The following is a 20,098-nucleotide window of genomic DNA, read 5'->3' as shown; positions in this document are numbered from 1 at the left end:
TAATTCTTTGTTGGGGTGATTTTTGGGGTTGTGTGTTTTGGGGTCTTTTAACAATTTCCTCATAATAAGTGAAAAAAAAAATCTGTGTATACAAGACATCCATTTTACAGGTCATTTATCACAGCATCTGCTGAAGTGAAGAAGCTTTCCACAGCAGCTGAGCAAACATCTGGATGGATAAAGGAAGACAATGATTAATTCTCATTACAGGCTCTTGTTTATATAAAAATAAAAGATTATATCTGAAGACTATTGATCCAAGTCTGTACATGTGGGCAGAAGTTTCTACCATACAACACGCTTAAAAGGAGAATTAATCCTTGCAGTTGATCAAAGCCCCAGAGAGAACTAATGTTTTAGACACCTATATTAAAGCTCAGTATTAAAGTACCAACTTTGAAATCAAAACTGACTGTTCTCAGCATCTCATTAACTGACAATGTTCTGTGGAAGTTACATTAGTGCCAAATCAGCCCAGAGTTCTGAGCAGTACTTGATCTACACTTGGATGATAAACAATTATGAGAATTTAACAACTGGAGAACAAACACATTTTCTGCTTTCAGAGCTGCAAAAAAAACAATGACAATGACAAAGCTTCAAGAACGAGTGCTCCTCCAACTCAAGTAAAGTTCTGCATAGAGCAGTTGCTGTACCTTGAGAAAAAGAATGAAGTCTGAACATTGGAACTTACATCCTCAAAGACTTAAAGAATATTTTTGCCTCATTCTCAAAAGAAACTGCAACTAAATGACCCTGCTGCCTAAAAACAGGAGGCTACCAATTAGGTTGGACAAACAAGTACAAAACAAATGCTGCTGCACAGATCTTTGCCAGCTCTCAGTAACACAGGTACATCCCTCCATTTATTTCCCACTCCCTATATATGCAAAGTTTTAGGGATGTGAGAGTGCATCCAGTAATTTCATTGCTGAATTAAATTTGCAGAAATTGTTGTTGAATTCCAAAGAGTTTGCAAGACAGGGCCTGTATTTTCAGGGCTCTGTTGATATTCAGTGGTTCTTAAAGTGATATCCCTAATTAATAAAACCAGCTGGCAACCACACAGACCTTGTCACATGACTGTCAGCCAGTCTGGGATACATACAGGATAAAAAGTAAAATATACACGTGTAATTGCAGCAATTCAGCTCTCCTCCTACTTATCTGCCTTTAAATGCTGGGTTAATGCAGGGGTGCTGCATTAAAGCTTTCTGAACACAACACCATGGCCAGGATCAACAGAATCAGGTATGCATAGCTGTTTCCTCAGCTCAAACACTTTTAGAACTAATCTTAATCAAACCTTTAGAACTAATCTTAAAGGCTTGGGAGAAGGGATAAAAAAGAGACCCTGGACAGTCTCATTCCCAGCTGAGACACATCTGCACTCCAACCCAAAGTGGCTTTAATTGACACCACATTCCATGTATAAAGGAAAGCTCCAGAACTAGGTAACACAGACCAAAGGACATTGAGCAACAGATGCTGCCTGTCAGCACTGAAAGAGCAATGGCAAACCTCTCTCCACACACAACTCTGGGCCACTGCTGCTCATGTTGCGCAGTTCGGAACAAGGCTGGTAACTTTCTGGTTTTGGAGATGCTGCATCGACTACACTTGCTGAGCAGTCTGACATTTTTATTTCCTTTCAGACTGATTATTTCCACAAAAAGACCATGTTCACTGATATTTTAGTAGACACCAGCTTAGGGAGAGCTTTGTCCTCCCTGCTCAGGACGAGTTGAACTGTTTCTTCCCCTCTGGGATCACTGCAGCTGTGGAAGTTCAAGAAAGATGCCAGTTTTGCATTCCATTTGAAAATTGGTTTAATACTATAAAACTCATTTGTTCACATATTTTGTACAAAAGATGAGTTGTTTTCTCTTAATTACAGGAGAATCATTTCAAGCTTGAGAATTCAGCTAAGTAGGTCCAAAACAGAACAAGACTGGGTTCTACTGGTTCTGGAGGGTCCCAATTCAGCTCACCCAAGGTCTCTTTCCAGTTTGGCTCTCACATTTATGGACCACCTTGATGGAAAATACCCCACATCATCATTGACTCTTTGGAGGCTTGTAGTGAATTCGGCACCGCTCATTAAATACCTGAGACACCAAAACAGAAGAGTAAAAACAAATTAGAACTTCACAGACAGTTCAGGCAACTACCTCTTCATGTAGCACCCATCTCAAGTTGCCTAGCCCTGATGTACCAGTAAATGGCATTTACCAAGACCTCTGTTTCCATTCACCTTCTCTCCTGGCATTAGTAAATCCAGAGTCTGCAGCCTGATGCTGGAAGACTGCAGAGCACTAAGCGTATTCTCCCTCAGATAATGCAGACTCTTAAACCTGGCAGCCTGTTATCACCAAAAAGGCTGATGCCTTTTTGTTTTTAAAACAGAGAGAAATAATCAGTGGAAGGCTCCTGAATGGTTGTGTTCTGTTAAGTTCACTCTGACATTCAAATCTGGGCACTGTATTCCTGAGCAGGCACACTTTACACTGCCATGACAGCCAAGAAGAGGGGCAAGGGCTCTTGGAAGCCAAGTGCACACTTCCAGTGATCTGCCTGCCTGTGCCAGTGCTGCCAGCACTCCCTGCAAAGGGCACACCACTCCTTCCTCACTCAGCTCTGGCACCTTCTCTGGGTAAAACTTAGTTTACAGAACTGGATACTGGGGATCGTGTATATTTAGCTTGAACTGCTGCTAGCCTGCCCTAAGGAGGGGCAGTAAGTGTGACTATTTAAAGTAAGGCAGTGTGAATCCAAACCAAAGCACACAGGCTCCCACCAGGGTTGTGGGTGCTCTTCACAAGCCATTTAATTATTTATCAGCTTTTATTCATCTGGCACAAGTCCTGAAAGCAACACAAACACCACCAAACACCAAGCTGAGGCTCTGGCAGGTGTTGGTTGTCCCACCAGCATTTCCACAAGAGTGTATTTTGCCAAGCTGTCCAGGGATTTGGTAGACCCAAATGCCTGTGATCATCAGGATATGAGGTTTTGTGAACTATCCCACGGGCTTTACATGCAAAGTGAGAGGTCTTGTAACTTTGGGGCAGTTATCCACCACTTTATATAAATACACTATTTTATGCTCTGTCTTCCAGGGATCTTCTACTTCTACAGCTAATCTTATGCACTGTTTAGAACCTATGGCAACTTCAGCAAAAGTGAAGCTTGGAGCACACATTAGTTACAGCACTGGTTCTCAACAATTTTGGAGTAATTCTGAACTTCCTTTCAAATTTAATTTAAGAAACAGACATGTATTACAAATTACTTCATATTACAGAAAACAAAAGCTGTGATAGAGTTTCTTTCACACCTCTGGATGAGTTTAGACTAGGTGGAGGTTTCAGATCAGTGATAGGAGGAAACTGTAGAAATTAAGAGCAATAGGGGGTTGCAATTCAGAAACATTGTAATACTAAGCAAACTGCACCATTTTTTGTCCATTGTCTGTTGATGACATTTTAATGGCATGTATGTCAAAAAGGATACTGGAAATACTCTCTAAAGCACTGCAAGGGTCTCTTGCATCAAACAACACAGCAGCTTGCTTGCTCTCGTGCAAACTTTTAAAAGCAAACAGTAACTCTGCAACCTGTGGAAGGAAGATCAACACTGTAGTCTTACTAACATTTCCTCCTACTTCTAGGATCACTGACTCACAAATCTCACTCTGTTACTCAGGCCACTTAACTCCACTGGTCTAACTTTGAAGTGCTATTCTCATTTTTTAGACAGGAAAAACAGTGGCTGAGAAACCTTAACATTCATGTCACTATGCAGAAGTTTGATTTTGCTGGCTTTTACATATTAGTATAAACCACTCTAACAATAAACTCCAGTGTGAAGGTGCTGTACAGAGATTAATGCAAGTGTCTTGTTTTCAAAGTCAATTCCTTGTTTGGTATCATCCAAATTCCACTGCTTGCATTTCTATAAAGTAGTATCCTTCTGTACGCCACTGTAGTTACAGTCAGGCAGTGTTTTAAAAAACTGTTTCCTAATCAGATTTTTCCAACCAGTTTTCATTTGTTTAGCGTTAATGGAAACATGCAAGTGTACTTCCCAACTAGAAGTAAAACACCAGCCTGCAAACCAGTAATTGCATCCAGTCTGCCACTATAACTGGTTCTAATTCCATCAGTGACATTTTTACAGGCAGCTAAATGAGCCATTTATGCTTATATTCAGAGTATAATATAGCAGAGCTGGAGAGAAACCCCAGAAATATTTATCTCTTCAAGCCCCACTCTGAACATTTGCTGAGGAATACACTAACAGGCTGAGGAATACACTAACAGGCTAAAGTACCCCTGCACCATGAACACCTCACCATTTATAAACTCTCCATCTTCAGGAAAAATTTGACAGTTCTGTCACTAGTAAAAACTTAATGCAGCTACAAGAAACCTCTGGGATCATTACTAAATGTGGTGCTTCAGAATGAAGATTAGGGTGGAGGCTGTTCCCCTATAGCAGAGCTACCATACAATATTTGCCCCTGGTGACCTGCAGCATGTTATTTTTAAGGCTGTGGCATTGCTTAGTCAGGTATGAGCTGGTTTAAAATTAAGCTGAAATGCATGCCTAGCTTTTTGGGACAGTACAGAGGTGTACTGATGACAAAACATATGTGGAAAACTGTAAATGCTCGTTTCATCAGCCTGCACTGAGGTTACTGAGGAACACACAAGACTTGAAGCTGTATTGGTTTTACACTGGTGCAATCCAGGGGACTAGTATCATGAGGTAGGGATTAAAAAAGAAGGTGCAGCTAGCTATTTGCAAAAATCCTTTCTTTTTGCATTTAGAGAGGGAAGGAGGTTCTGTCTGCAGTATTGAAAGCTCTGAAAAGCTACACCAAACCAGAAAAGGACGCCAGATGTGAAACACTGCGGTGACACAGAATTTAAGCTCAGCGTTAAAATCACCACATTGGACTTTGGGGCCATCAGTCCAGAGGGTGATCTGCACCCTCTGCTGACACAGGAGAGCAATGGCAAGGCTGCCCTTTGCACCAGGGAGTGCCAGTTCAGGCCTGAGGAAACTCCATCAGGAAAAGGTTCAGCTTCTCCAGCTGTGCCCTCCCCTACATGGGCTCTGCTCAGAGCTGTGATCATACAGGCAAATGTGAAAATCCATCTCTCTGACACTGTTAGAGGCCCAGCAGAGCTTTTCAGAGAGGTTATTACAGAAAAGCCTACAAAGTACTCAGCCATTGGGCAAGGGGGAGAAAGGGACACAGGGAATAATCCACAGTCCTTCCTCCTCCCTAAATCAGATGGTTTTCTTTCCTTTGCAGTGCAACCAAAAAGCTTTGATCTGCATCCAGAACTGGGAAAATGGCAGACTTGAAACATTTCCCCCAGCACTGCCCTCATCTATTTCTAGTTAACCTGCTTGATAAGGCACCAGTCTCCCCTCGCCAGTGCAGGACTGTCTGTTGAGACAGAACATCATCACTATTAAATGACTGAGTACCTTCCAGCTTCTGTCGTTTACCACTTCTTCAACATTGAGCTCCGACTGCATCAATTTCAACTGCAGAAAGGAACAGATAAAGAGGTTATTGTCAAAGAGGTCTCCCTGCAGCCTTCCCTATTTACTAGCATTGCAACTTTCCAGCTCCCAACCCCAGCAGCAGGTGCACACCCCTGTGGTGGTGCAAACCAAGGGGCACGATGTGTAATCACCCTGAGAGCCTGGCCCTCCTAGCCAGCCAGTGCTCGGGGCACACACAAGTCTGCAAGGGCACAGTGAAGGCAGACTGGCAAAGCAAGCCTGGCTCCTGATTACTCCATGCTTTGTTCCTAAATATTGCCCATCAAGATTTGCTAGCAATTAACTGATTAACACTGATGGCTTCACAAGCATAAATAACTGCACCTAATTCAAGCACTCATCATGGGGAATGCCAGGGCTGGAGTTGGCTCTGCAGCCTTGAGTTGCCATTCTTGCATTTATTAAGAGTCATAAATGGGGCTGGCAGCAAAGCTGGGAATCCAGCTAGGATTCTGGATTGAAAATTAAGGTTATGAACACACCCTCTCTGCTTCATTTGCCATCTACACTGTGCACTGACAAAAAGGGTCATCAGTCTGATCACATGTGTTGGTGCTGTCTGAACCAGTTCATATTTTATGTCATCACTGCAGGACAAATCAGCTTTACAGAGATGCGAAAGCTCTGGCAAGAACTACTACAATACACAGTTCTTGAGCACTCACTTGGCCCATAAGTAAGAATCTCTTTGTTTCATACCTATTAGAAACCCCAAGGGGCAGGTGTGACAGTTGTGTTCAGGTAACTTGGTCCTGAAGCAATAATAGGAGATATAAGAACCATCTGCCATTTTTGCCCAATATTTAGGATGTATTCTTGTTGGAGTCTTTAGCACAACAGACTAAGGGTCAGAGTTTATTAATTTTTAATACATGGTTCCAATTAGAGGCCTGGTGAACAGGTACAAGCCAAGACAGCAATTCCATTAAAAACTTTCCAGGTAAGATATCCAGGCACACAGAGTTACTACAGTTGTTGGATGGGCTTTCCCCAGCTCAACAGGACTTCACAGTGTTTGAAATAACAATCCAGCATCCACAGAGTGACCAGATGACCAGGATAAGTCTCTACAAAATAAACACTGAGAGGCAGTTTAAAGAAACCTTAAAAATCTTTAGCAGGTCAAAGAAACTACTACTCCAAGCTTTCTCTTCAATGACCCAGAAGTGATAATTTTGCTTACAGTCCTCCAATTTGTACAATAAGCAGGATGAAAGAAACACATACAACAAGGGAAAAGAGATCTGTATTGCAACCAAGTGAATAGATACTTGAAATTCCCGGTCTTAAAAAAAAAAAAAAAAAGGCAGGGGGATCACACCTCATAAGGTCCAAGTACAAATCTCAGGTGGTCTCCAAAAATTGCTGACACATTTATAAATCATGGATTGCTTTCAACATTTGAAGCCACCTCCAGTCATTAAACACTATCATTGTGTCCACCCATTTACTTACTGAGCCCATGTTTCGGGCTCAGTAGGTAAATGATTTAAAGATTTGGCTCTGAAAACAAGACTTGTAGAACATACTAAGCTACCATTCTAGTTTTCCAAATTAATATCCATGCTTGTTAGTAGTGCAGTAACTGAGACTTTAAGAATGAAACTGCTTGTCTGCCACATGGTTCTCCCAGTATCCTTTTCTTCACAAAGCAGGCCCTGGAATTGGGGTGAGAACTTCAGTGGGGTTCATTTCTCCATCTCGATCACCTCTGGTAAAGTACACTTTCCACCCAGAGGCCAGAAGGTTGAGAGGGCATTTGCACAGTAGAATTCCTTATGCAAACCCAGAAGTTTGTCTCACACCATCACAAGGTACTCCAAATACTACTCCAAGAAATACCAAACAGCAAAGAAGTTGTAAAGGGTAAGTGGAATTCAAAGGTTGCCTTGTAGAGGAGAGGAAAAGTTAAATTATGCCTCAGTGGTATCAGTCAGTGAACATTAGAATCCACCACAGGGAAGAACATGTGTTTTTCTACAGCATTTGTGTAAAAGAATCTCAGAAAATGCTCCATTTGCAAGATAAAAGCAGTTCTGTCTTGAGGGCTGGAGAAAATGGTTCTCACAAACCCAGCCAACAAGAACCTCAGAAAAGACTGCCTGAGTCAGGATCCACTTTGGGTTCTCACCATTTTTGCTGGTTTTGCTTGGCCTAGTTTTTGGTAGCAGGGTGGGGCAAAAGAGGTGGCTTCTGTGAGAAGCTGCTAGATAGAAGCTTCCACCATGTCCAGCAGAGCCAATCCCTGATGGCTCTGAAGATGGACATACCACTGTGTCCCAAATGGAAAGATACCCTCTTCTTCCTCTGTAAGTCATCTCTAAAAAATTCCCCCACTCACCTTTGTCTGCTCTTTCCTGAGTTGCTTTAATAATGCTGCATCGTCATGGGCCTTTTCCCTCTCTTCCTTGAGAGTTTTCACTACAGAGGAAGTCTGAGAGATGCAGTTTTTGATGATTCTTTCTCTATTGGTGTGAGCATCCATTAGCTAAGTAGGGAGAGAAGGAAAGTCACAATGACTCATCAGAGAATAAAAACCTCTGGGTTACAACTTAAAAGAGACACTTTCCAAAGTCATGGTATTGCCATGCCTACAGAAATCCCTTTGAAATCATAATCCCCATGTAGGAAACAACACTGCTTTGAGCAGCAGCTACTCCCAACTCAGACCATTCTGTGGTTCATGCTCTTACCAAGCTGATCAAAAGTCAAAGGTAAACATGAGAAGGAGTTTTGCAGAGTAGTAGGAAAAGCAAGCACCCTTTTTGAAAAGATCCTTGAAGGGTCAGTCGTGCAGAATAAGATATTTCCCCACATGGTTTTAAACCAATGCAGTTGTTACATGCAGGGGTGTGTGGAGATGCCAAGTGAGACAGCTAGGAATACACAAAGCAGGATCTACCAAGGCAGTGTTTTCCTCAGACACCAAGGATGCTTTACTGGCCACTGCACATGACAACACAGCAGGAAGGGAGCTGAAAGTGGAAGGTGTGTGCACTCACAGACTGGTAGAGCTCTTTACACGTCTGGCCAGGATCAACTTTCCCCACAAAGGAAGCTGTTGGAATTGTAGTGTTTAATTCATGGACAATTCTATCATCGATTGTCCTCATCACCCTCAGCAGCTCCTGTGTTAAAGAACGGAGAGAGAGATACTTGGTTGTATCTCTGAGAAAAGCCTACTACAAAAAAAATTGCATGATTAAGCTGTATAATAGAAAACTAAATAGGATTCCTTACAAGGAGTTAGAAACACAACAAAGAAACAGTTCCCACATGCAGGAATATGTGCTGCAAACCCTGGAGCTTCCTTGGCAGCAAGGGCCATAGAAGGGGTGAGTAACTGATGCCCCCCGAAGTCCCCTGGCCCTGTGAGCAGCATGGATAGGCTGACCAGCTTCTGTCCAAGTCCCTATCCCTCCTTCCAGACAGGAAACTGGGCACAACCTGCACCAAAAAGGCAAACTTTGAATAAGCCTCCCACCATCCTGGGGAGGTGTGAAGCTGAGTTGGGGGAGGTTTAGGTTGGATCACAGGAGAAACTTCTTCACCCAGGGGGTGGCTGGGCACTGAACAGGCTCCCCAGGCAGTGGTCACAGCACCAAGCCTGACAGAGTTCCCGAGGCGTATGGACAACACTCCCAGGCACATGGTGTGACCCTTGGGGTGTCCTGTGCAGGGCCAGGAGCTGGACTCGGTGATCCCAGAGGATCCCTACTGCTGAGGATATTCTGGGATTCGGTGTTCGAGGAACAGGCCGGTTCCCACCGCGCCGGGCCCTGCTCCCACCGCTGAAGACACGCGTGGCTCTCCACGCTCCGCTCAACGAGGCGGAGGCGCCCGCGGAGCTCCCGAGCGGCGAGCGCTCCGTCCCGGGAAAGGAAGGGGAGATGCCGCTGTGGGGAAGGGGAGGTGCCCTGCCCCGCTCCTGCCGGAGGGATGAGCGAAGGGAGCGGGCGAGGCCGGACCCTGCTCCCTTCCCGCCGCATCGCGCCGGCCGCGCGGAGCGGGGTGACCTCGCGCACGGGGCGCGCTCCCGCGGGGCCGCTGCCGGGAAGCGGCGGGAGCGCGCGGGGCGGCGGCGCGGGAAGGAGGAGGAGGAGGAGGAGGAGGAGGAGGAGGCGGCGGCAGCGGCAGCTCCCGGCCCGGCCCGGCCCCGCCCGCCCCGCGCGGGTTACCTGGAACTCGGCGAAGTCCTCGCAGCTCGCGGCTCCGCTGGGCGCCGCCATCCTGGATCGGCCGAGGGCGCGGCGGCGCCCAATCCGGCGGGGAGCCGGGATGACGCGCGGGGCGGAGCGGGGCGGGACTCGCCGGAGCGCGGCCCCCGGCGCAGCGGCCCCCGGCCGGGCATCTCCACCGGCAGCGGCCTCGCGGCCCCTTCGCCACCTCCGGCCGCTGGGAGAGCTCCGGCCGCCCCCACCGGAGGCGGTCCCGGCCCGGCGGCCCCGAGCGCCCCGCGGCGCGGCTCCCTCCAATCGCGGGCCCGGGGCGGAGCCCGGCGGTGACATTGAGGGGCGCCCAGCGCGGCCGAGGCAGCGCCATGTGGGGCCGCGCCGGTGAGTGAGGACGGGAGGCAGTGACCGAGCACCGGGGCCTCGGGCCGGGCGGGGATTGCCGCCGGTTCGCCTCCTCGCCGAGCCCCCGAGGCGCCGGGCCGGAGCGGAGCGGAGCGGGGCAGCCTGGCCGGCGCTGCCGCGGGGTCACACCGAGCGTGAGGGGCCTGCCTGGCGGAGCGGCGCGGAAAACAGCGACAGGAGCCTGGCTGTGCCTCGTTTGCTCCGAAAAGGGCCCGCTGCCCTCGGGGGCGGCCGCTTCTATATGCCAATTACTGATTTTTCAGAGCGGCGGTGAATTATGCCTCGAAAGTAAAAGGCGGTGGTTTCCCTTAGGAAAGACACCTTCAGACAGCATACAGGAGGAAAGAAGGAACTCTTTTTATATTTTATAAGTGCTCTTTTTGCCTTTTGGAGTTAGCTTGTTCGTTTGGGGTTTTTTTCCCATAACTTTTTCGTTATGTTAATTAATGCCGTAGAATCTTATTTTTTAAAGGTGCCCTGAGCTTCTCTAAAGCACTACAAAGTAGTTACCTCTCAGTGCTGCAAGATTCTGCTTTTTTGGCTTTTTTCTTGACTCTCTCAGTGCTTTTGGGATGTGACAGGATTGGTAGGAGTGCAGTCCATGAAACAGCACCATCCCAAGTATATCTGAAGCATATGTATAGATGAGTTCCTGGAAATTGTGATGTGTAATGTGTTTCAGAAACCGCTTGGAGGATGTTACCTTGCTGGGGCTTTTTTTTTCCTAAATGAAATTAATTGCATTCATATTTTTCTTCATAAGGTTAATGACGAAGCTCAAGGCATAGCTTGACAAGTTTTCATTTCTTTGGTAGACTATTACAACTAAATCTGGTACTTCTTACTTAGTATTATGTTAGTATCTATTGGTTTTCTTTCTTTTTTTTCCCTCTCATGTTAAAAAAACCCCAAATGCTTCCTTTGAAAAGCTGGTATTCTCACTTTCTACTGCTCTGAGATAAACTTGGCCTCTTTGCATCCTCTGCTTTCTCTTCCAGATAGGGCTGTTAAACTGCTGGGAAGAAATATTCCCTCAATTCTGAGGATGAGCGAGGGAGTAGACCTGAAGATAAGCAGAAGGCTGAGCGTGAAACCCCAGGAAGACCTTCAGCCAAAGAGTAAGAGTCTTTGATAAGATCATGCTGTGTTTCGTGCCACAAAACACTCACATATCCATGCTGCAATCATCCCAACAGGAATTTGGCTGACATAGATGCTTATATCCCTGATTTTGTGAGAGTGGGTTCTGATCTCTAGGCTGAAAAATGGAACATTAAATTTAGCAAAGTCTTCTTTTCTCACAAAGCCAGGGGTCAATATTTCTGCTTGTGATGATCACACAGCTTTCACTCTGTAGCAGATCACCAGGACCTTATCTGGCACACACTCCTACAGTGAGCTCTGGAACTGCCTGTTCAGCCCCACTGTAAACTATTCATGTTTAGGAATGCTGTGTGAGCTAAAAGACTTTTGCAGTTTTTCAGAGTGCAGCCAGCTCCAGCTCTTCCAAAAATTGAATGTGCCCTGCAGGAAAGAGTCTGAATGGGTTCATGTTTTAGGGTGGAGCTGGTCATGAAACATTTTTTCAGGCCAGGAAACATTTTTTCACTATATATGGGACAGTTACTATGCTCTAATCAGACTCCTTGGATAACAGGTTCCTTATGGCCCACCCATGCAGGATAAAAGGAGCACACACAGGTGAAGCATTTGGCATGATTCTGTGTTAAAAACATGAATCAGCTGTACTGGTAAGACAAGGTTTACTTAAAAGTGTGATGTCTCCAGTAGGGGCTGGTAAAGGAGGTCCTTTAGGCTTTTGTGAACACCAGTGGGAATGGTGACCTACAGCAAGAGCCTGAGATAGAGAACAGAAAGAGGATTCCTCTATGCCACTGTCCCAGAGGTGGCATCTTTGTGTTTAATGGTCCTCACTGGATTTTTGTTTTTCCCCCACAAATTTGCCCAGTTTCTTGAAGCTGGATGTATTTTTAGCATCCACATTCTTGAAGAAGAAATTCCTCAGCTGAATCATGCTGAGAGAGAACAAGTACAGTCTTGTGTTTGTTTTTTAAGCTGATACACACTTCTTTAAAATCTGATTTTCCTTCATCCAGTACCCCTTCCAAAACAGGACCTCTTTCTAACCCACACTGCCAATGCCTCTTAAAATGCTCTGTTGGGCTGAAGAGAGCTTCAGTCACTGCTTTCCCAGGCCAAAGGGTCTCAGTCTGTGGCACTGTTTCTTATGTGGTGCCCATTCAGTACCTGTGGCTGTCCTTTCCAGTGTTATCCATGCCTGTTCAATTTCAGCTCCCTTTGAGATGGGGGTCATTATTTCCCACACTTTTCAAAATGCTGGAGTCACAGTTTTACACAGTGGCACAATAATGCTGTTGTGTTTGTTTGTGTTCTTGATCATTGCTAGTTTTCTATGCTGCTTTCCTTTCTGCTACTGAATATCTTGCCAAAACCACTAGGAAACCCCAAGGACTTACTGCTCAGGCTTAGGTAATAATTAATAACAGTGAGGGTAGAGTGTGTCACTTGTGTGTGAACTGGAATTGCTTCCTGTTTATATACAAGGGATTTCCCTGGCCAATTCACTGACTCTGGGTTCTGCAGCCCTGCAGCATTTTGGGCTCAGCCCTCTTTACATTTTTTAATAACCTGGCATTGTCAGCTAACTGTGTATCCACCCCACTTCCTAGATAATTCATGAATCCATGAGGGAGAACACATCCTTAGAGGATACCTCCCATTGTTTAAACAAAAAAGTTGTGTATCACTGCACTTTGTTTACTACATTTTAATGGTATGGTATGTATGAAAACCTTCCTGTTACATTATGAATATTTTGTATATGGAGTTTGAAAGACTGAGCTGAAAATTGTGTCTAATCTTTGACTATGGTCATGTTTTATACCCTCAGATAAGACAGAATCTTAAACTGCCTGAAAAAGTTAACATGCTGTGTTGTTATATTGGCTTTTCTATAGCTGTTCCATATAATTTCTTTTTTCTTAACCTTATTTAAATAGAAAACCAGCAACTTAGGAAGCTGAGATGCTGGAGCAGCTTCTGCACATTTAGACCTGCAGATACAGAGGTTTTGGGAAGGATTTGGCTTTCCTTACATGGCTTCAGTTTAAGCCATATTTACATGTTTGTTAATCTGTGATAGACTTTTCATTCTCTAACCAACTCTAGCAATCATATTTAGAGTTCTGCATTGCTCACCTTAACTTGTTTTGTTAAAGCTGTGGCCATCCAGCCTCTCTGACTTGTTTTTGGTGGTGTTTTGTTTATGTTTGTGCATTTTGTTGGGGTTTTTTTAGGTCGATCTGCTTCGGGGGTGCCTGGATACAAGCCTACAAACTGGGAGAGAAGGTTTTTGTTGTGGGCAGGCCATTACAAAAGGCCAGAGGATATACCAGAGACTGTCTCGTAAGTGTCAGTTTGTCACTTTTGAAGCTGTAGAAGAGACTTTGTCTATGCAGAAATAAGTTACTTGAATGCAATTCCAGAAAAACTTTTCTAAAAAGGAGTGAGTTTGCAATTCTCTTGTGTTAAGATAATGTATGCCTCGTTATTTTTTGTTGGTTTTTGTTTTTTTGTTTTGGGGTTTTTTGTTGGCTTTTTTTTTTTTTTTTAAGGGATGACCAGCATTTTATCAGTTGTTTTGTTCAGAAAATGTGACAGATCAGTTCATTTTTACTCTTCTCTTACAATCAGAAAGCTCTTTTCCAACACTGGTGTGAGCTTTTTCTCGTGTTTTTCATTATATGTCAGTCTCCTGCTGTGGGAAACCTTCACATACAGCTATACAGTAACTGAAACTCATATAAAATATTTCTTTATAATACCTAAAGGGCATGGGCCAACCTCCTTTACTGTTGGAATTTAAACTAACAGTGTAAAGGCTCCCTAACTATATATAGTCAAAATTTCCCTGTTGCTGCTGAGTCCAAATGTCAAAATTTTGTCCAGCATGAAAAATAGAAAATAAAACTGCATGTTCTCAGAAAAATAAAGATCAAATTTATCAACAACAGATAACTAATAGTTTAAAAAACATTCCTAGTGATAGTACAGTTGTCTTTTAAAACATCCTCGTAATGCTTTTAAATACATGTATTTATTTAAATTAAAAAGATACAGTAAATCTTGTACTACTTGAGTAAGAAAATGATGTAGCTGCCCTCTAAATATTTTCTGTTTGTTTGGATTCACCACATGGGAATTGAAAATCTGCCCCTGTGTTTAAATGTATCAAATGAGTAAATATTGTTCAAGTGGAATCCTTCAATTTTGTACTGAATAATTTTTCTTAAAATTACATTTGAAATACATACAGGAGTAAATTATTAAAACCTTTTATCGCTTAATATCTTTTTGCATACCAAACATTTGTTTCGAGTGTTTTTAAGAAAACAGAGTTAGCAGAGCAGTGGATTTCAGTAGTTTATTGAAAGGACAAACCAACTTCTGATAAAAGCTGACCGTTTTTGCAAGTGCATAGGGAACTCTTTTTATTTAGACAAATAATTCAGCCAAATCTGAGAAGACAATTGAGAACTATAAAAGCACAAAGACTTGTTTTCCTGTTCTGAGATTAACTGTGAGTTGTAAGGGCTTGTGATAAAACTCAATCTTGTAAAATGTGGTGAAGCAACCTATTTATTAAACAAAAGTTAAACTTAGCCACTGAATTGATTTAAAATGCAAGTTGTGTTCAGGTATCTACCTTTTGCGCTTGTAAATTCTTAACACATCTAAGGTATTTCCAAAATTAACTAGCAAACCTTTTTTTAATTCTACTGCTGTGCACTTCAGTTTAATTGCAGCCTGCACTCAAGGCTTTCACTGCAGATTATTAGCAGAAACAACCTGGATGCTAAAATTAACCATTAGTTTCATTGTAGATGGATGTGTTTGTTCCCTATGATCAGAAACCTTGTACTCAAATCAGTACTCTGACAAAAACAAGAACAAAACTTTTCAGCTCTCAGGTCCTATGTGATTTACCACATTGAACTATTATGGATCCTTACGTATCTTTTTTTTTCTTCCAAATATAAGGGCCAAAATGTGGTAAAATACTCCATATGCACTCATGTTTATGTACAGTGTAAATTTCCCAGTTCCATTAAATCCATTCTCCACGTTACTTTTGGGTTATAATTGACCTAGTTTGATGCATTTACTTTCTTTGTATCACACAATGGTGGCACTTTTCTAGTCTTCTGGAATTTTATCACATGCCAAATATAATCAGTGACAACATCAGACCTCATTGAGAAGGGAGTCATCAGCTCTAAATTCTGCAAGGAGAGTTAAAGATACAGGGTGTAGGTCTTTGGTTATTGTGAAAAGCACTTCAAAAAAGCATTAATGCTTCACTGGCCCTTCTTGCATTGTTCTAACAGAAAATTTGCTGTAACCAAGATACCATTTGGGTAAAAGATCTTCAGAGTTTAACTCAAAATAAATGATTTTTTGTTTTTACTCTTCACATGTACAGCTGGAAGGTGTTAGTAACTGCTACTCTTCTGTTGGAAGACTTCTGGTTTTTAAAAGATAACAGCAGCATAGGCAACAGGTTTCCCAAAAGGGTAGTATAGCTACTGGTGTGGCTAGCTAAGCCCCCTGGAATTAAAAATCAATAAATTTAAAGAATTCCTCTGTCCAAAGCTGATGTCAGAAAGCTTACAATCCTCCACATCTCCTTATTTTCTCAGGAAAACAGATAACTTTAAGACTGTTTACTCCAGCAGGAGTGGGAACCGCTGGTATTTTACCAAGTCCTATTCAGAATTTCTGAGGAGTGTTGCATTCAGCAGCCTGTGTGTCATGAATAGCACTGTCAAGTCCTGTAGCAGAGGAAGCCACCTTGCTGGAAAATAAGACTGCATCATAAATGAAACCATTTTGAAGTTCAGGCAGAAGAAATTGCAAAGCTGTGATAAGGTTTCCCTCGGCCCCAGAAACTCTGAACTGTTAAAACACTGTATTTTGGTTTCTACCACACTTCTGCTATTGTGATAAAAATGCATGTTTTACAGTGTTAAATACATCACAGCTACAATGTAGAGTTCTCCCTGACTTTGCAGATATGGAAAGGTGGTAGTGAGCACAGAGGGAGTTAACAGTAAGAAAAATACTGTATTTCTAAAACCATACCTCTTTTTCCTGTTCTTTCCCTAATGAACATACATACTTAAGTACCACAGCCTTCCTCCTTTGCATTGCAGTCAAGTGGTCTGCAAAGGCAGTATTTTAACAATTAAGTAACCAAAGTTTAAAAAGTTGGGTTTGTTTCCAGCTTTGAGATGAATGCTTTTGTGACCAAGGATCTCCCAAGGTACTTTGGGATCAGCATTTCCTGTTCTAGTAAAACTTTTTTGTGAAAAGAGCCAAGTATTGTTACCATTGTACAAAACTACCTAGACAGCATGCTAGGGGGAATTAAATAATTAGCCAGGTGAATTATTTGGGTCTCTGATAATGAGTCTATTATTTTATTCTTTCTTGAGGATTGAAACAGTGAGAGCAGCAACAACCAAACTGCGTGTGAAGTTCAGCTATGTCATGATTGCCTTGACCATAGTGGGATGTATCGTCATGGTGATCAGAGGGAAGCAGGTAAGCACAGAATGTTGGCAATGAGGGCAAATAAATCTTCATATAAATTTCTCAGTTCCTCTATGGATTGTTAGTACTGTCTTGCCTTGGGGCTTTGGTTTTATGTTTGTTTTGGGTTTTTGGTCATTTTATCACTGAACAAAATTTTAACAAGTCCTCCTGGCTCCCCAGAAGTGACCCTTATTGACTAATTCCCATCAGAAAAGGATGATGTCACTGTTAAGATGCTTCCTTAAAAAAAAAAAAAAACCAAACAGAACCCCCAGAGCTTAAAGCATCTACATGGCAGAAGAATCTTATTTGTTACGCTGTGTTTCTCTGAAGGATTTCTTCTGCTATGTTCAGGTCTTCTTTCTATGGACTACTAAGTGTTCTAGAGAAACCTTAAAGGTAGTGACAGTCTTAACCCCAGTACTGTGAGCTAGTGAGTGTCAGCGACATTTCTGTCGGCATTTGTCTATTAAAACAAAAAGGATGCAGCTCTCTGAAATGAAACAGTGGAAGGATTTTTCCCTGGCTTTAACAAGCAGAGATCAAACACTGATGATTCCCAGAGCATTTTCTGCTGTACTAGAGTAGTATGAATGCAAACACCAAGAAGAGAGGACAGCTACTTTGGAATCCTTGTTTTCAAAACAGCTGGAATTATGTTTCCTGAGATGAGCTCAGTTGGCCAGAGAATGATGCTAATAATGCCAAGGTTGCAAGTTTGATCCCCCTGTGGACCATTCACTAAAGAGTTGGAATTGATGATCCATGTGGGATCCCTTCCAACCCAAAAATATTTTGTAAGTCTATGATAAACTATTGTTTCTAGAACCTCTGTCTTGTGAAAATCAGATCTGTATGAAATACTAACCAGAAGCACAGACTGTATCCACTAGTGCCTTGACAAAAGGGTTTAATTTATTCCCAGAGAAGTAATTACTTTCAGCCACAATAATGTCTCAATATTTTATTTTAACCCTCTTGGCTTCCTGGCTTTAAAGCTGTCAGAACTATGCCTTGGTAAGGATAGCCCAGGTCTTAGAACTAAGTTATTGATTCAAGTTTCAGCACTGGGTCCTTCAGGTGATAACTGATGATCTTATTACATTGTAGGCTATGAAAAGACATGAATCTCTTACAAACATAAACTTGGAGAAGAAAGCCCAGTGGAAAGCGGAAAGTGCATCTGCTAAACCTTAGAGGAGGAAGTGAAGAGACCAAGGACTGGGGAAGAGAAGCAAACTCTTCAGCACTGAGGATATAGTCACATCCTTCCTGTATGTTAGTTCTGTACACTCATGTTCAAGAAAGAAAGAATATGTTGTCCTGTAATCAATAAAACCTGAAATACCTATTTTCTTTTCCTAATAACTGTCCCCTTCTTCCAAACTCTTTTCTTCATGGTTAGTGGGATAGGACACATGAGCAAACTGGATCAGCAATGTAATTGTTTCCCACATGCTGTGCACCAGACTGAGCATCTTTTAAAGTACTGCAGGACCTGGACCTGCATTCTTGGTACCAATCCCCTGCAGGAAGTCTTACGTTCTTACTTACCACTTACATGAAGGTAACTGTAACACAGAAGGACAGTCCATTTGGTATCCACTTGTACATCCATGCTTGCACAAACAAAATACCTTCACTGGGCAGCCATCACTATTTCAGGTCCCCTCAGCAAGAGAACTGTATTTATTCTGTATTGGTATTGGCTACTTCAAATAATTCATATGTTCCCCTTTGTGCAAGAAAGAACAATTATTAAGGGAGCCCTTGAGCCAAAAGTTACTGTCTGGCCTGCATTAACATCAATAAAATGATCCAAAGTTATTAGAAAGCCTGTTTCCCTGTTCTAGGTCCTGTTATTCTTGGCTGCATTTGTGTAAGTGAGGGATAACTTCCTGTGAAGAACTGCCTGCCTTCAATAAAACAAGGAGGGAGATGAAGAGTGAAATAGCAATCCAGAGAACCATGGTGCTGCAGTTGACACCCTAAGAGTTGTCCCACCAGAGCTGGGAGTGAGATGAGAGACAAACCAATCTAAGGGAATGGAGATGACTATTTCAAGAAATACTGAGAATCAGCTTCAACCTGTACTGTCAGATTTACTATTTAGAGGCACATTAGTATGAGAAAGTCAATCAGGCATTCCTGCCCTCTTGCCACTAAGCTCTTTCTTTACAAATATCATTTAGATTTATACTTGTTTTGCCCTTTAAAATTGTTTTCTGTGCTTTGATGATACTAGGCCCACCTAGAGATCACCTGCCTCAAGAGTCCTATTTCTGGCACTGAGCCCTGAGTCACACACTATTCATGTTGAACAGCCTGCAGCAACCAGAGACAGTATTTTCCTTCCTCCTTTCAGTTCACTTGGAAGGAAATGTAGATTGGAAGTGTCAGAAATGCTCCAAACTACGTTACTGCCCAGCACTGCCCTGCTGACTGGCCCTGGGGACTCCCAGAAGAGACGTATCAGTTTGACAGAATTAGTTTGTGAACTTTCTCAAGAGTGGGAGGGAGATTTTTTTTGTTGTTGCACTCCTAAAAAGCAGCAGTTTTGCTGAATAAATCAAAAGTCCTTTAAAAATGCAGGGTAAATATTCACTAGCTGCTGCAGTCCATCTATGAATTACATTTCTGGGTACCACAATGAGATGTAACCCATCAGACCTTGAGGTGATACAATGACCTGTGATCAGATTCTCTGGATGGAAATTATCATAAGTAGACTGTCAATCAAGCAAAGCAGGATTCCACTGATTGACATGCCTGTGCTCATGTATGTACTAAATGACACTAAAAAAGAGAATGTACATTTCAGACAGCATTTCAGGTTTCTATGAAGAAAAATTTCTGATGTATGCTTGGTGATGGCGAAGTTTAAAACTCTGCATCTCAAAAGTATCACCCTTTCAATACACTCCTCTGAGTGCACTCTGAACAGAATTGACATGTACCTTTTCTAGTTTTGGAAATAAAACTATTTGGACTCACTCAGCTGGTAAAGTACTTCAAATAAAAATGTGCAAAATATCACTTACAAAGCAACACTTCAGAGCAGCAACAGTCATCAGTTTTTCATTTTACTTAAATTTCTACAAGCTTTATGCCATTTACTCATAAACTGAAGTCTGGTCTAGTGGTTTGACAAAAGCTCCAGGTATCTGTCACCCTGGTATCTCCACCATTTCAGTATCTGTCACAAAGACTGTGCATCACTGCCCGACTTCGTGTTTTCTTTCAGCTTCTGTGTAGCCTCAAGTTTTAAACAAAAGCCCAAGACAATGAGCTTTGTATGGTCT

The 20,098-nt window shown here is 42.8% G+C and overlaps 2 protein-coding genes and 1 long non-coding RNA gene across 4 annotated transcripts in view; 2 read left to right on the top strand and 1 right to left on the bottom strand.

The window, feature by feature from the left end:
* The window catches only part of LOC146445202 (uncharacterized), a 29,190-nt gene extending 27,498 nt beyond the window's left edge, over window positions 1-1,692 (top strand). Inside the window, exon 3 of the long non-coding RNA XR_014854040.1 lies at window positions 111-1,692. This is a non-coding gene — a long non-coding RNA (uncharacterized LOC146445202). The remainder of the gene's footprint in view (window positions 1-110) is intronic.
* Window positions 1,693-1,804: 112 nt separating this feature from the next.
* On the bottom strand, window positions 1,805-10,091 carry MIX23 (mitochondrial matrix import factor 23). 2 transcript variants are annotated; one of them, XM_085069288.1, is made up of 5 exons: window positions 9,762-10,091; window positions 8,586-8,711; window positions 7,925-8,071; window positions 5,503-5,562; window positions 1,805-2,108 (listed from the first exon to the last, which is right to left on the bottom strand). In XM_085069288.1, exons 1-5 carry the CDS (start codon window positions 10,089-10,091, stop codon window positions 2,058-2,060), a joined length of 714 nt encoding a protein of 237 aa, XP_084925414.1. In that variant the 3' UTR covers window positions 1,805-2,057. The 2 variants fall into 2 exon arrangements, with proteins under 2 accessions (XP_084925414.1, XP_084925424.1); XM_085069298.1 differs by lacking the exon at window positions 5,503-5,562.
* On the top strand, window positions 10,004-18,147 carry FAM162A (family with sequence similarity 162 member A). The gene is made up of 5 exons (XM_085069398.1): window positions 10,004-10,139; window positions 11,159-11,278; window positions 13,499-13,607; window positions 16,697-16,805; window positions 17,907-18,147. The coding sequence occupies exons 1-5, from the start codon at window positions 10,124-10,126 to the stop codon at window positions 17,991-17,993; spliced, it is 441 nt and encodes a 146-aa protein (XP_084925524.1). The 5' UTR covers window positions 10,004-10,123; the 3' UTR covers window positions 17,994-18,147.
* The last annotated feature ends 1,951 nt before the right edge of the window (window positions 18,148-20,098 follow it).

Source organism: Lichenostomus cassidix, chromosome 1 (assembly GCF_008360975.1).
Source record: "Lichenostomus cassidix isolate B80296 chromosome 1, HeHo_3.0, whole genome shotgun sequence".
NCBI lineage: Eukaryota > Metazoa > Chordata > Aves > Passeriformes > Meliphagidae > Lichenostomus > Lichenostomus cassidix.
This window is presented reverse-complemented; position numbering and strand designations above follow the sequence as displayed.

What these genes read in the sequence shown, in the direction of transcription:
- FAM162A (XM_085069398.1), top strand. An exon ending in GATATACCAGAGACTGTCTC is followed by an intron (nt 13,608 to 16,696) that starts GTAAGTGTCAGT and finishes TTCTTTCTTGAG; the next exon opens with GATTGAAACAGTGAGAGCAG. An exon ending in TGGTGATCAGAGGGAAGCAG is followed by an intron (nt 16,806 to 17,906) that starts GTAAGCACAGAA and finishes ATTACATTGTAG; the next exon opens with GCTATGAAAAGACATGAATC.
- MIX23 (XM_085069288.1), bottom strand. Translation starts at nt 10,091, where the DNA reads ATGTCACCGCCGGGCTCCGCCCCGGGCCCGCGATTGGAGGGAGCCGCG. An exon ending in AGGACTTCGCCGAGTTCCAG is followed by an intron (nt 8,712 to 9,761) that starts GTAACCCGCGCG and finishes TCTTTAACACAG; the next exon opens with GAGCTGCTGAGGGTGATGAG. An exon ending in TCAGGAAAGAGCAGACAAAG is followed by an intron (nt 5,563 to 7,924) that starts GTGAGTGGGGGA and finishes TCCTTTCTGCAG; the next exon opens with TTGAAATTGATGCAGTCGGA.